This window comes from Crinia signifera, chromosome 8, assembly GCF_055691185.1.
Source record: "Crinia signifera chromosome 8, ASM5569118v1, whole genome shotgun sequence".
In the NCBI taxonomy this organism is placed as follows: Eukaryota; Metazoa; Chordata; class Amphibia; order Anura; family Myobatrachidae; genus Crinia; species Crinia signifera.
In genome coordinates, this window is record NC_139224.1 from 152,319,916 (window position 1) to 152,334,728 (window position 14,813).

The 14,813-nt window shown below is 46.7% G+C and overlaps 1 protein-coding gene across 1 annotated transcript; it reads right to left on the minus strand.

Moving 5' to 3' along the window:
• Window positions 1-3,064: 3,064 nt before the first annotated feature.
• On the minus strand, window positions 3,065-6,547 carry UQCRH (ubiquinol-cytochrome c reductase hinge protein). The gene is made up of 4 exons (XM_083157424.1): window positions 6,369-6,547; window positions 5,888-5,923; window positions 3,827-3,988; window positions 3,065-3,254 (listed from the first exon to the last, which is right to left on the minus strand). Exons 1-4 carry the CDS (start codon window positions 6,411-6,413, stop codon window positions 3,222-3,224), a joined length of 276 nt encoding a protein of 91 aa, XP_083013550.1. The 5' UTR covers window positions 6,414-6,547; the 3' UTR covers window positions 3,065-3,221.
• Window positions 6,548-14,813: the final 8,266 nt, after the last annotated feature.

A 14,813-nucleotide genomic window follows, 5' to 3' on the forward strand; every position in this document is an offset into this window, starting at 1 on the left:
CCTGTGTATGTACTGCTACATACCACTCACTGCACACTAACAGGACGTATCACCTGTGTATGTACTGCTACATACCACTCACTGCACACTAACAGAACGTATCACCTGTGTATGTACTTATCCTGCTACATACCACTCATTGCACACTAACAGGACATATCACCTGTGTATGTACTGCTACATACCACTCACTGCACACTAACAGGACATATCACCTGTGTATGTACTGCTACATACCACTCCCTGCACACTAACAGGACGTATCACCTGTGTATGTACTTCTGCTGCTGCATACCACTCACTACACACTAACTGGACATATCACCTGTGTACGTACTTCTCCTGCTACATACCACTCACTGTACACTAACAGGACGTATCACCTGTGTACGTACTTCTCCTGCTACATACCACTCACTGTACACTAACAGGACGTATCACCTGTGTACGTACTTCTGCTGCTGCATACCACTCTCTGCACACTAACAGAACGTACTACCTGTGTATGTACTTCTCCTGCTACATACCACTACCTGCACACTAACTGAACATATCACCTGTGTATGTACTTCTCCTGCTACATACCACTCACTGCACACTAACAGGACGTATCACCTGTGTATGTACTTCTGCTGCTGCATACCACTCACTGCATGTATCACCTGTGTATGTATTTCTCCTGCTGCATACCACTCCCTGCACACTAACAGGACGTATCACCTGTGTATGCACTTCTGCTGCTGCATACCACTCACTGCACACTAACTGGACATATCACCTGTGTATGTATTTCTCCTGCTACATACCACTCCATGCACACTAACTGGACAGATCACCTGTGTACGTACTTCTCCTGCTGCATACCACTCACTGCACACTAAAAGGACGTATCACCTGTGTATGTACTACTCCTGCTGCAAACCACTCTCTGCACACTAACATGACGTATCACCTGTGTATGTACTTCTTCTGCTGCATACCACTCCCTACACACTAACTGAACATATCACCTGTGTATGTACTTCTCCTGCTACATACCACTCCCTGTACACTAACTGGACGTATCACCTGTGTATGTACTACTCCTGCTACATACCACTCACTGCACACTAACAGGACGTATCACCTGTGTATGCACTTCTGCTGCTGCATACCACTCACTGTACACTAACAGGACGTATCACCTGTGTACGTACTTCTCCTGCTGCATACCACTCACTGCACACTAACAGGACGTATCACCTGTGTATGTACTACTCCTGCTGCAAACCACTCTCTGCACACTAACATGACGTATCACCTGTGTATGTACTTCTTCTGCTGCATACCACTCCCTACACACTAACTGAACATATCACCTGTGTACTTCTCCTGCTGCATACCACTCCCTACACACTAACTGAACATATCACCTGTGTATGTACTTCTCCTGCTACATACCACTCCCTGTACACTAACTGGACGTATCACCTGTGTATGTACTACTCCTGCTACATACCACTCACTGCACACTAACAGGACGTATCACCTGTGTATGCACTTCTGCTGCTGCTGCATACCACTCCCTGTACACTAACTGGACGTATCACCTGTGTACGTACTTCTCCTGCTACATACCACTCACTGCACACTAACAGGACGTATCACCTGTGTATGCACTTCTGCTGCTGCTGCATACCACTCACTGTACACTAACAGGACGTATCATCTGTGTATGTATTTCTCCTGCTGCATACCACTCCCTGCACACTAACAGGACGTATCACCTGTGTATGCACTTCTGCTGCTGCATACCACTCACTGCACACTAACTGGACGTATCACCTGTGTATGTATTTCTCCTGCTACATACCACTCCCTGCACACTAACTGGACAGATCACCTGTGTACGTACTTCTCCTGCTGCATACCACTCACTGCACACTAACAGGACGTATCACCTGTGTATGTACTACTCCTGCTGCAAACCACTCTCTGCACACTAACATGACGTATCACCTGTGTATGTACTTCTTCTGCTGCATACCACTCCCTACACACTAACTGAACATATCACCTGTGTACTTCTCCTGCTGCATACCACTCCCTACACACTAACTGAACATATCACCTGTGTATGTACTTCTCCTGCTACATACCACTCCCTGTACACTAACAGGACGTATCACCTGTGTATGTACTGCTACATACCACTCACTGCACACTAACTGGACATATCACCTGTGTATGTACTGCTACATACCACTCACTGCACACTAACAGGACGTATCACCTGTGTATGTACTGCTACATACCACTCACTGCACACTAACAGGACGTATCACCTGTGTATGTACTGCTACATACCACTCACTGCACACTAACAGGACGTATCACCTGTGTATGTACTGCTACATACCACTCACTGTACACTAACAGGACGTATCACCTGTGTATGCACTTCTGCTGCTGCATACCACTCACTGCACACTAACAGAACGTACCACCTGTGTATGTACTGCTACATACCACTCACTGCACACTAACTGAACATATCACCTGTGTATGCACTTCTGCTGCTACATACCACTCCCTGCACACTAACTAGACATATCACCTGTGTATGTATTTCTCCTGCTACATACCACTCACTGCACACTAACTGGACATATCACCTGTGTGTGTACTGCTGCATACCACTCCCTGCACACTAACAAGACATATCACCTGTGTGTGTACTGCTGCATACCACTCCCTGCACACTAACAAGACATACCACCTGTGTATGTACTGCTGCATACCACTCCCTGTACACTAACTGGACATATCACCTGTGTATGTATTTCTCCTGCTGCATACCACTCACTGCACACTAACAAGACATACCACCTGTGTGTGTACTGCTGCATACCACTCCCTGCACACTAACTGGACATATCACCTGTGTATGTACAACTCCTGCCAATAAAAAGGTACTCCTACTGCTTCATGTGCCAGTGCGGACCCATCACATTGTCACACTATTTAACAATAACTTAACACATCACCCGATAGAAGATTAAAATAAAGGTAGATTTCACCAGCGTAAACACGTCACATATTTATTTATGAGAACTGAAGATACTGAGCGGGCAGCGTTCCCTCTGCGGAGAACATGGGATATTGCACGGACAGCACGTTCAGGAGATACAATCCATAGGATGATTTGCAGAAGCCAGACAGGAACAGGGAAGACTCCAAACCTACTTCAGCTGTTTGAAGAGTTTATGAGCCACCTAAACAGAGGAAAGGGAATCATTATTTTTCATATAAAGAGATTCTTTATTTTGGGTGTAAGCAGCTGGTGGCACTGTGGAACTACACATCCCATTATGTTCTGCAGCAGATCTGCTGAATCTACACGATGCAGCCAAGAACAGAGGCAGGTAAGCACGGGGGGCTACGAACTCTCACAGCCCAGCGTGCAGGTCTGAATGAGGTCCATTGTATAATAGTTTAATTTGAAATAATCGTATCACATAAAGCTCTAATAAGAACGTTAATATTTATAGTGTAAGCTCTTTAAAGCAGGCATGTCCAATGTTGGCCCTCCAGATGTTGTGAAACTACACATCCCAGCATGCTTTGCCACAGTTTTGCTATTAGAGAATGCTAAAACTGTGGCAAAGCATGCTGGGATGTGTAGTTTCACAACATCTGGAGGGCCAACGTTGGACATGCCTGCTTTAAAGCATCACAAGAAACCTGCTGCATACAAGTGCATGAAACATTAGGATATAACAAAACAGCACTTTGGAGAATGGTGCATGTAATGTGGACTGTAGGTTGTGAATAGTCACAGACTTACACAGTGGTCCCTCGCATGTAGGAAGTCGAAGAGTTCCTCTGTGCACTCCTCTTCTGTGTGTGAGCGTGAGTTCACCCGCGTCTCACACAGATCCAGCGTCTCGCGGGCCTTTACACACTTCTCGCTCTTTTCACAGTGCTCTCTGAGAGTTGTTAGGGGGTCCTGAGAAAATACCAGGAGAACAATCATTCACCTGCAGACCCTCCATACATGTCCCAATAATAAGTAACTGCCACAGAATGTGCGGGATTAGCAACCCGTCCAACATCATGGCCTCCAGTGGTCTGACTGCCACTATACAATCTCCACGGCTCCTTATCCTGAGGACATCTTAGTGTTCATTCTATCACCTGCCATCTTTGAAAACCCATGCAGTTCCTCTTCCCTGCCTGGGGTGTCGCTGCCTGCTGTAGTGCTTCTAGCACAGTGTGGTCTGTATCAGCACTGATATGCAAACCAGACCTGTGCTAGAAACACCACAGCAGACAGCGACACCCCAGCTTAGGCTGCAGGGAGAAAAGGTTAAGTCTAAACAGCAACAGTGAGGGTTAGGGAGAAGCTGCAGTTGGGGAGGCTTACAAGAGATGGGGCGTCTTAACAGAGGAGACCCGTGTGTATACTCCTCGGCCGGGCCCTCTCCACTCTGCCAGGAGTGCTCTAGTGTTTAGACCCTACTGCGCATATGTCCGCTGCGTTGAGCATTAAAACGCTCAGACTCCACTGCGCAGACCGCCAGAAAAAAACCCGGTGTGGCGGCCTGTGATTTCTGCATCGCTCTTGCCGCTGGACTCCTGAGGATTAGTATTACCAAAATGGGTGCAGTGTGCAAGTTGCGGGCACACTACACCCATTAGAGATATACCACTGTGGTATACTTATCCAACCTCTGTCGAGATTCTAAACCGCATATTGTTGTCGTTTGTCTTCTGACCACCAACATCCCATTCGCTGATCAAGCATATATATTCCAGCAGAGAGACCAATCCTACACCCTTTTTGTTTCCCAGTACCCCTCCTCTAGACCAGGGATGGGGAACTTTTGGCTCCCAGCTATTGAACTACACATTCCTGCATGCTCTGCAACAGTTTATCATGGCCAAATAGTAAAACTGTGGCAGGGCATGCTGGGATATGTAGTTCAACAATAGCTGAGAGCCAATGGTTCTCCACCCCTGCCCTAGACCATAAGCTCTCCGAGGCATGGCCCTTCCACTGTCTTGTTCTCACCCCGACTGTCCAGTAAGATCCCATATAATCCGCAGCTCTCGTCCAGTCAGTCAGCCTTCCATGGCACTATGGGCCTGATTCAGACCCAATCACATGGAGATTATTGAACAACCACGCATGCGCATGGTACACCGATGTGTACAAATCCTGATCCCTGATTCAAGCGGGGATTGTGGAATTGGGACTTTACTGTGCTTGATTTGCCCAATTCCCAGACATGTTGCAGTCGTCACTGTCCGGATTAGTACAACGAAGCAGCAATGCCAGAGGATCAGGGATTGCAACTACTGGTGTATGGGCACCTTAATACCAAAGATGACGGTTCCAGAAATGTGACATTGGTTATGAAACAGATAAGTGTCAATAACAGTGGGTGAATAGAAAAATGTATTCATGTCCGTAGGAACATACAAAGAGCGCACTGGTGACTCAGTGGCATGTATTCAATGCCGGTGCGAGCGGCCAACGAGGGGGTTAAACTGCGAGGATCACAGAAAACCAGTGATCCTCACAGTTTAACCCCCGCGCCGGCCGCTCGCACTATGCAACGTTCCGGGGGAATCCTCGCCGTCACAGAACAGCGAGGATTCCCCTAAACTGCGAGAGCCGAGGCTAGTGCAGCAAACTCGCTGTAATTAGCCTCGATTCTCGCAGCTTTTGGGAGGCACATACGCCAATTCTCCCTCGCTCAAAAAACGGAGCGAGGGGGAATTTGCGTATGAGGGGGGTCAGTTGAATACTGACAGGGGGAGCGGTGACTGCGAGCAAAAAGTCCTGCTCGCAGTCACCGCTCGCCCACGGCATTGAATATATGCCAGTGGCTTCTCCACTTACCACCATGTCTTCCTCTTCCTCCTCCTCCACTTCTTCCTGTAATGACAAAAAATGATGGGTAATATCTGAGAGCAGCAGCATCATCATTATATGCAACAGAGTGACCACCCTGCAAGGTGCCCATTGCCGGAGTCCCAAAGCCACCTTGTGATGGGACGCAGACTGGGAGACGCCATAACGACAGATGAACAACACCTCACATTAACCAGATAGATTTTAATTCCGTGCCCTGGTCCGGAGAGTAGTGACATTACAGAACATTGCAAAGGCCGACACAGAGAGCGACAGGGTGGGATGAGAACATCAACTAGCCTGTCACTGCAGCAGCACATATACATACATATATACACACACACACACTGTGTGACGCATACAGCCCACAGGCCCACAGGTACAGGTACAGGTACACACACACACACACATTTTCCTGCATATATTATATGTACTCAGAACACAGCTACCGGAAGACCCCGTCTCTCACCTCCTCAGGCTCCCCAGCAAACACCTTTTCCATCTCCAGCACCATGATGATCGCACTAGCAGCCGCTACTGGAAGGACAAATGAGGTCAGCAGTGCGACAGGAAATGTCACGACGCCACGCCCCCCAAGGAAACCAGCCGCCGGAGCCGACAATAGAGTATGTGCGCTCTACTACCACTGTATCTATGTACACATAAATACAGTGACGTGGTCTCCAGCAAAATGGCGCCGTATACGCAAACTACAGCATGCAGCGTTTCCCGGGGCGAGCACACCAATGAGTGCGAGCACACCCCGGTCACGTGATTATGTACTGTTCCCGGCTGTGATTTGGGGGTCGCTTTTTTCTTATTTTTATCCAGGTTGATGCTGCTTTCCCACTGCAGATCCGTTTTAAGTACTGGTATTTTTAAACGGTATTTAAAACGGTATTAGCATTCCCACTGCAGCAGATTACCGTTTTAAATACCGTTTAAGTACCATTCCCAATGCAGTGAACCGTTTAAAATGTAAAAGAGTGCCTACCCCCCCACCCAAGTGTAAAGAGTGCCTAACCACCTGTGCCCCCATCTCCCCTCCCCTTGTACTTACCTGCACGGGGATCCAGGCCGGGGATGCAGGGCAGTGGGGAGGCAGCGGGGGTCCATACGGGGTCCAGGCAGTCCCTGTGCCTGATGAGAACTAGTAGTTCCCACTTTGCGCATGTGTCATGAGCGCAGAGCATAATAATGAGCCGCTCATTACATATGCACATATGTAATGAGTGGCTTATTATTATGCACTGAGCTCATGACACATGAAAGTGGGAACTACTAGTTCTCATCAGGCACAGGGACTGCCTGGAGTTTAAATACCGTTTAAAAGGCATTCCCACTGCCTTAAAAACGGTATTTAACCGTGTAGGACTCTGCTTTTTAAACGGGTTGAAATACCGGTTATCTTTAACCGGTATTTCAACTCTGGCGCTTTCCCACTGCAGCCTTAAACAGTAAATTGCGCTGAAAAATCGGCAATTTACCGTTTTAGACCTGCAGTGGGAAAGGGGCATTAGAGATGGGTAAAACGGGTCACTCATGGCCCTTTCAGACCGCACTAAACAAAAAACGGTATTTTGCCGATTTTTAACCGTTTTGAAACGGTAATCTGTGCGGTCTGAAAGGGGCAAAGTGATTTTACCGTTTCCATAAAAACGTTTTTTGGAAACAGCAAAAAAGCAGGGTTCTATCCGTTTCAGACCGTTTTTTTTTTTGGTGTCAAAACGGATCTGAAACGGGATTCCTAACCCCCGCCTCCCCCCTGGGCAGCGCAGGGAGGGGAATAACATAGCTTCCAACATGACCACTCCAGGAGGGACACATTGCTCTGCTCCTGCACTTCCCTCTTTAATGTATGACTGCCATCACCTGTGTTGAAGCGCCTTTCTTATCAATTAACCTGTTTAACACAGATGTGGATAATCATGCAATAAGAGGAATGTCCAGTAGCAGAGCATTGTGTCCCTCCTGGAAAGGGTCATGTTGGGAGGTATGGAATAATCGCACTGGGGGCAGGGGGTCCCTACAGTGTATGTTATATCAGTGGCGGGGTCCCTGCAGCTACTAGTTCCCATACGCTGCAGGGACCCCGCCACTGATATAACATACACTGTAGGCAGGGCTATTTTTCAGCAGGCTCCAGCAGGAACTGAGGCCCTTATTCTAGTTCACTCTTTCTGACAAAATATTTCTTAGATGGACAAAACCATGTGCACTGCAGGTGAGGCAGGTGTAAAACCCCACCCAAATCTAATTATCTCTGCACAAGTAACACCTGCCTCACTTGCAGTGTACATGGTTTTGTCCATCTAAGAAATATTTTGTCAGAAAGAGTGAACTAGAATAAGGGCCTCAGTTCCTGCTGGAGCCTACTGAAAAATAGCCCTGACTGTAGGGACCCCCTGCGCTGCGCTGCCCAGGTAGGATCCGTGCTGTGGGGCTGGATGCACGCGCGCGCGAGGCTGCCCAGGTGTCTCTTCCCCCGGAGCCTGGACCGGCCACAGTGCACAGGGGAGCAGGACTGAATGTGAGCCGTTTTCACTATCGCTTTCACACCGCAAACCTGCTTTAGACCAGGTATTAAGATGCCTTAGAAGGGGGTAAACTACCTCTGACCCGTTTTAAAAACCTGGTCTAAAGCAGGTTTTGCGGTCTGAAAGCAGCAGACAAGCCGGGATCACGCAGATCACTCCGTGAAAATATCCAGATCTGTTAGACGGGTCCTTGGCTCACTTTCAAAAAAGGGCTTATTTGATAATAAAGAAGCAAAATTTGTTTTACAATCATTTATTGACATTTTTTTTTAACTTTTTTTTTTTAAACAGTGAGCTGAACAAATAAGAACATACATGACTTAGTAAAACACTGATCGATGGCGTCTGCACCTATGGCCATCCCTAGCAGCAGCAGCCTTGTTATTCTTTCGTTTACTTGCAGTCGCAGCTCTGTACCGACTCTAGTCTCCACAGGTGGCAGTGCTGAGCTCAGGCAAATGCATTGTAAAGAAAAACGAAACTGAAAGTAAAAGAATGATGGTTCACCTTTTTGGGTTCGGCAGCTCACTCACTCTTGGGGATCCGCCCAAAAAATCTGCTTCGTTCGAGTCTTCGCAAACCGCCCAGGTTTATTGGACGGTGCCCGGGCAGCCGGAGTCCAGTCCTACTGCGCTGTCCCACACGCTGCCTACTATTACACTGCAATCATTACGTTACTGTATCGGTGCTAGGGTGACCAACTCATCCCTTTAATCCGGGACACATATTAATTACACAGGTTCTGTGGCAATTTAAAACCAGGTGAAATGGAGTCTTGAGGTGTGGCAGTTTAAAACCAGGTGAAAGCCAGCCACAGAACCTGTGTAATTAATATGTGTCCCGTATTAAAGGAATGAGTTGGTCACCCTAATCGGTGCCTCGTAGTATTACACTACACCTATATGACCCTCTTCAGGAGGGACACAATGCTCTGTTTCTGGACTTCCCTCTCAATTTATGATTTCTGTCACCTGTGGTGAAACACCTTTCTCATCAATTAACCTGTTCAACACAGGTGAGGGCAATTCAGGGGGAAGTCCAGAAACAGCACTCATACCCTCCAACATGACCCATTGCATTCGGTACACAATGCTCTGGGGTAGATTTATTATAGCGGCGCCTATCGCGCCGCTATAACAGTTCCTGCTTCGCCTCATTAGCGAGGCGAAGCAGGAGGGGACACCGACAACCTAGAGGTATTGTCTCTGCAGGCAAATGGAACAGATAGCCTATCCACTGCAACAGAAGATAATGCCGATCAAAACCGAATAGATATAGGCAGAAAGATGAACATAGCTAGCAGCAGGAGAAGCACAAACACAACTTTAAGAGCTATGTGTGCAAATGCTAGGAGCTTAGGAAATAAAATCCCAGAACTAATTGCAATAATGACAAGGGATGAACTGGATATTGTGGCTATTACAGAGACATGGTGCAATGAAAATCATGACTGGGACATAGCTATACCAGGATATACTTTATTTAGGAAGGACAGAATGGGAAAAATTGGAGGAGGGGTTGCAATACATGTGAAAAAATATATAAAGACTACCTTAATACAAAGTATTGAAGAAAAAACAGAGGCCCTTTGGGTGACCATAGAAACAGGGGAGAAGGCGATTCTTCGTATAGGGGTGATCTACAGACCTCCAGGTCAGGAAGAGGAACTAGACAAGAGCCTATTGCAGGACATCAATAAAATGGCATTAAAAGGAGAGGTGATAATCATGGGAGACTTTAATCTACCTGATGTAAACTGGGAGCTGCCTGTTGCAAGTTCCACCAGAAGTAGGGACATGCTGAATTCCTTGCAAGGAGCATCCCTCCAGCAATTGGTGAGGGAGCCCACTCGTAAGGACGCAATATTAGACTTAATACTTACAAATGGTGACAGAATATCTGACATAAATGTGGGTGAAAATCTGGGATCCAGTGACCATCAAGCAGTATGGTTCAAAATAAAGACAGAGACTGACTAATCGCACACAAAAACAAAGGTGTTAGATTTTAGGAAGGCTGATTTTGTAGAGATGGGAAACTCTGTAAGGGATTCTTTGGCAGAGTGGAAGAACGTGGAAGGAGTGCAGGATAAGTGGGAAAAATTAAAAAGTGCAATTCTAAAAGCAACAGAACTTTGTGTCAAAAGAGTTAGGAAAAACACAAGAAAAAGAAAGCCATTGTGGTTTGCAAAAGAAGTAGCAAGTATTGTGAAAGCAAAAAAGTGGGCCTTTAAGAAATTTAAGCAGACGCAGAAGAATGAGGACAAAGAGGTGTATCTTGTTAGACAGAAGGAGGCTAAGAAGGTAATCAGATGTGCAAAAGCACAGGCTGAAGAGAAAATGGCCCAGTCAGTGGGTAAAGGGGGGAAAACTTTTTTTAGGTATATAAGTGAAAGGAGAAAAACAAAAAGTGGAATAATTAGACTGAAGACAGAGAGTGGAAGTTTTCTTGAGGGGGACAATGTAATAGCAGATAATATTAATAATTATTTTTGCTCAGTATTCACTGCTGAAAGAGAGGGGAAGGGGCCACAGTTAAGTTGCAAGTATAGTCAGAAAACTGAGGGATAGACAAGTACATTTACAGAGGAGAAAGTCCTCACAGAACTCTCAAAACTGAAAGTGGATAAATCAATGGGGCCAGATGGGATACATCCAAGGATACTAAAAGAGCTTAAAGGGGAGCTGGTAAAACCAATAACAGAATTATTCAACCAGTCACTAGCTACTGGAGTAATCCCAGAGGACTGGAAAACAGCGAATGTAGTCCCACTGCACAAAAGTGGAAGCAAGGAAGAGGTAAGCAACTATCGACCAGTGAGCCTTACATCAGTAGTAGGGAAATTGATGGAAACACTCTTAAAACAAAGAGTTGTGGAATATCTCAAAACCAGCAATTTACAGGATCCAAAACAGCATGGGTTTACTGGGGGAAGATCATGTCAAACAAATCTTATTGACTTTTTTGACTGGGTGACTAAAGTAATAGATCAAGGTGGGGCTGTAGATGTAGCTTATCTAGACTTTAGTAAAGCTTTTGACACTGTCCCACATCGCAGACTATTAAATAAACTTGAAAGCTTGGGATTGGATTCTAAGATAGTTGAATGGATAAGAGCGTGGTTGCAGGACAGAAAACAGAGAGTTGTAGTAAACGGAGTACAGTCAAAGGAGGGAAAGGTTACAAGTGGAGTACCCCAGGGATCTGTACTTGGACCGGTGCTTTTTAATATCTTTATTGGTGATATTGCAAATGGAATTGAGGGTAAAATGTGCCTTTTTGCAGATGACACAAAGGCCCTTATTCTGATTGACGCGTACTTTTCCGCATACTTTCGGATCGCGTCTTTACGGCGTCTGCGCATGCGTGGAGAACGCAACGCGCATGTGCCACGCCTTGACTCCGTACCTGTTCGGGCAAATCCCGTACAAAACTGTTCACCGCAATCAGTCGGGAAATATGGGCGTATTATGGGCGTCATGCGGAATGACACATGGGCGTAGTTTCAAAGTGGGAAAAACTGGGAGGAAACATGGGCGGACACGGGGGAGTACACTTATGTTGGGGGGCGTACATTCGGATAGCACTCCGAATGCACGCGACCAAAACCGATAGAAATGTGCGGTGTCCAAAAGGCTACTATTGCTTTGCGGACACCACTCGTTCCTGCGGTAGGCGAACGGACCGCCTAATGACTACAAGCATTAACACCTGAACCCAATAGAATCGACTCCTTTACTCATTACTCACTAATAGGACGCTTGTCAGTGCTTTAATTGAAACCATTGCTGCTTCAATTGCTGTAAGGGTTAATGTGTGCAATGCATGTGTTAGGCATGCTTGTAAGGATATATTGGCATCTAATTGATTCCAATTCCAAATATGCATTTTTGTATGAGGATAGGTAATTGAATAAGTGGGTCATGTGATGTATTGCAGAATAGACATAATAGTGGGTTTTTTGGCGTAAATACACCGCTTACGTGCGGTAGCACCGCTTGGCTCCCGTTCGGATGCGGTATTCCCGTGCATACTCTGTAATACTCTGTAATACCGTGCAGAATCGGAGTGTTTCTCCCGCACACGCATGGTTTGTATGTCGTCCGTAAACACGCCCTGTTCTTAAAGAGTGAGTCCGTCCGAATGCGGAGGACACGTGGGCGTTTCTACGGACGATGGCCGCACGCGGCAGAACACCGTGGCGTGCGGGCCGCACCGTAAGAATTCGGGAATATCCGCACCGATCAGAATAAGGGCCAAAGGTATGTAACAGGGTAGACACACCAGGAGGGGTAAAACAAATGATTGAGGATCTAGGCAGATTAGAGAAATGGTCAAGAGAATGGCAACTACAGTTTAATGCCAAAAAATGCAAAATCATGCACTTGGGTCTCAGAAATCCAAAGACTCAATATAGTATAAATGGCACTATAATGGAAACTACTGAGGAAGAGAGGGATCTAGGTGTCACCATTTCAGGGGACTTAAAAGCAGGTAGGCAATGTAACAAAGCAATGAAGAAGGCAAGTCAGATGCTGGGTTGCATAGGGAGAGGTATCAGCAGTAGAAAGAAAGAAGTAATAATGCCACTGTATAGGTCATTGGTACGACCTCACCTAGAGTATTGTGTTCAGTTCTGGAGGCCATATCTCCAGAAGGATATAAATACATTAGAGACTGTACAAAGAAGAGCAACTAAAATGGTGCATGGCCTACATCACAAAACGTACCAGGAAAGACTAAAAGATCTTAATATGTATACTTTAGAGCAGAGAAGGGAAAGGGGGGACATGATAGAAACTTTCAAATATATCAAGGGCTTTAACAAGGTACAGGTGGGAGACATTCTTCACAGGAAGAGGAGCAACAGAACACGAGGACATGCACTGAAACTAGAGGGAGGAAGATTCAGGGGAAATGCGAGGAAGAATTTTTTCACAGAAAGAGTAGTAGATAAGTGGAATAGCCTCCCAACAGAGGTGGTAGACGCAAATACAGTAGTACAATTTAAACATGCTTGGGATAAGCATATTGATATCCTTACAAAAAAATAAGGATCAAATATGGTTTGAGGTAACATGTTTAAAAAAAGGGGCAGACTAGATGGGCCAAGTGGTTCTTATCTGCCGTCAAATTCTATGTTTCTATGTTTCTATTAAGATCTTGCCGCCGGAGTGGTGGAGCGCTAACTCCCCCCCCCCCCCCCCCCGGCGTTGTCCCTCCTGGAGACAGCGCATCAGTTAATACTGATGCGCCGTCTCCTTTCCCCCCAGCTGGCTCACTGCGCATGCGCGGGATCTCGCTAGTCTCGCGAGATCCCAGCGCAGCTCAGCGCCAGCAGCAGGGACAGTGCTGTCCCTGCTGTTAGGTATAGGGCATCGCCGCCTGCAGCTGGCGAAGTCGACAGCTGCAGGCGGCGGAACGGTCAGCGATGCTGACCGTTCATAAATCTGGCAGGAGGCAGGGGCGCAGTTCAAAATATCGCCCCTGCGCTATGCCTCCTGCCCCACACCGCCGGCGTTAGAGTAAACGCTCGGCTGGTGTGATAGATCAGGGGAAGCGCTATCCCCTGCTATAACGCACGGGGATAGCGCAGATTCCCCTGATCGCCATATAATAAATCTACCCCTCTGTTCCTGGATGTCCTTGGTAATGTATGATTGTCATCACCTGTGTTGAAACAACTTTCTCGTCAATTACCTAGTTCCACACAGGTGCTGGCAATCCTACATTACCAGGGAAGTCCAGGAACAGAGCTATATTATGTTATACTATATCAGTGCTTGGTATTACGCTACACTGCATTATACTTTATCAGCTACAGGTATTACGCTACATTATGTTATACTGTATCATCAGCTGGTATTACGCTACATTACGTTATACTGTATCAGCTCCAGGTATTACGCTACATTACGTTATACTGTATCAGCAGCTGGTATTGTGCTACATTGCATTATACGGTACTTGTGTATTTTGGCGGCGCCCATCGCATACCATAACGCATACGATGGTATGTGATGCGACGCGATATCGTTCGATAGTGTACGATGGCATACAATTTTCAAATTGTATGCCATTGTACATGGCATACAATGCCATACGATGCGATGCGATTAAACATTGTATAAGCACCCTAATGGGTGCTTATACAATGTTAAGCACCCTAATGGGTGCTACAATGTTAAATGCACCCCCACACCACCCCCCCACTATAAACGTGAACCCGGAGCGTGGCGAGCGCAGCGAGCCCGCGAGGGGCAGCGGTACGCGTCCTACGACCTTTTCATACCCCCACTATCCACGTCGGCGTGGAGTTGAGAATAGAATAGTGTGGCGAGCGCAGTGAGCCACCGAGCCCGAAGCGTGGCGAGCGC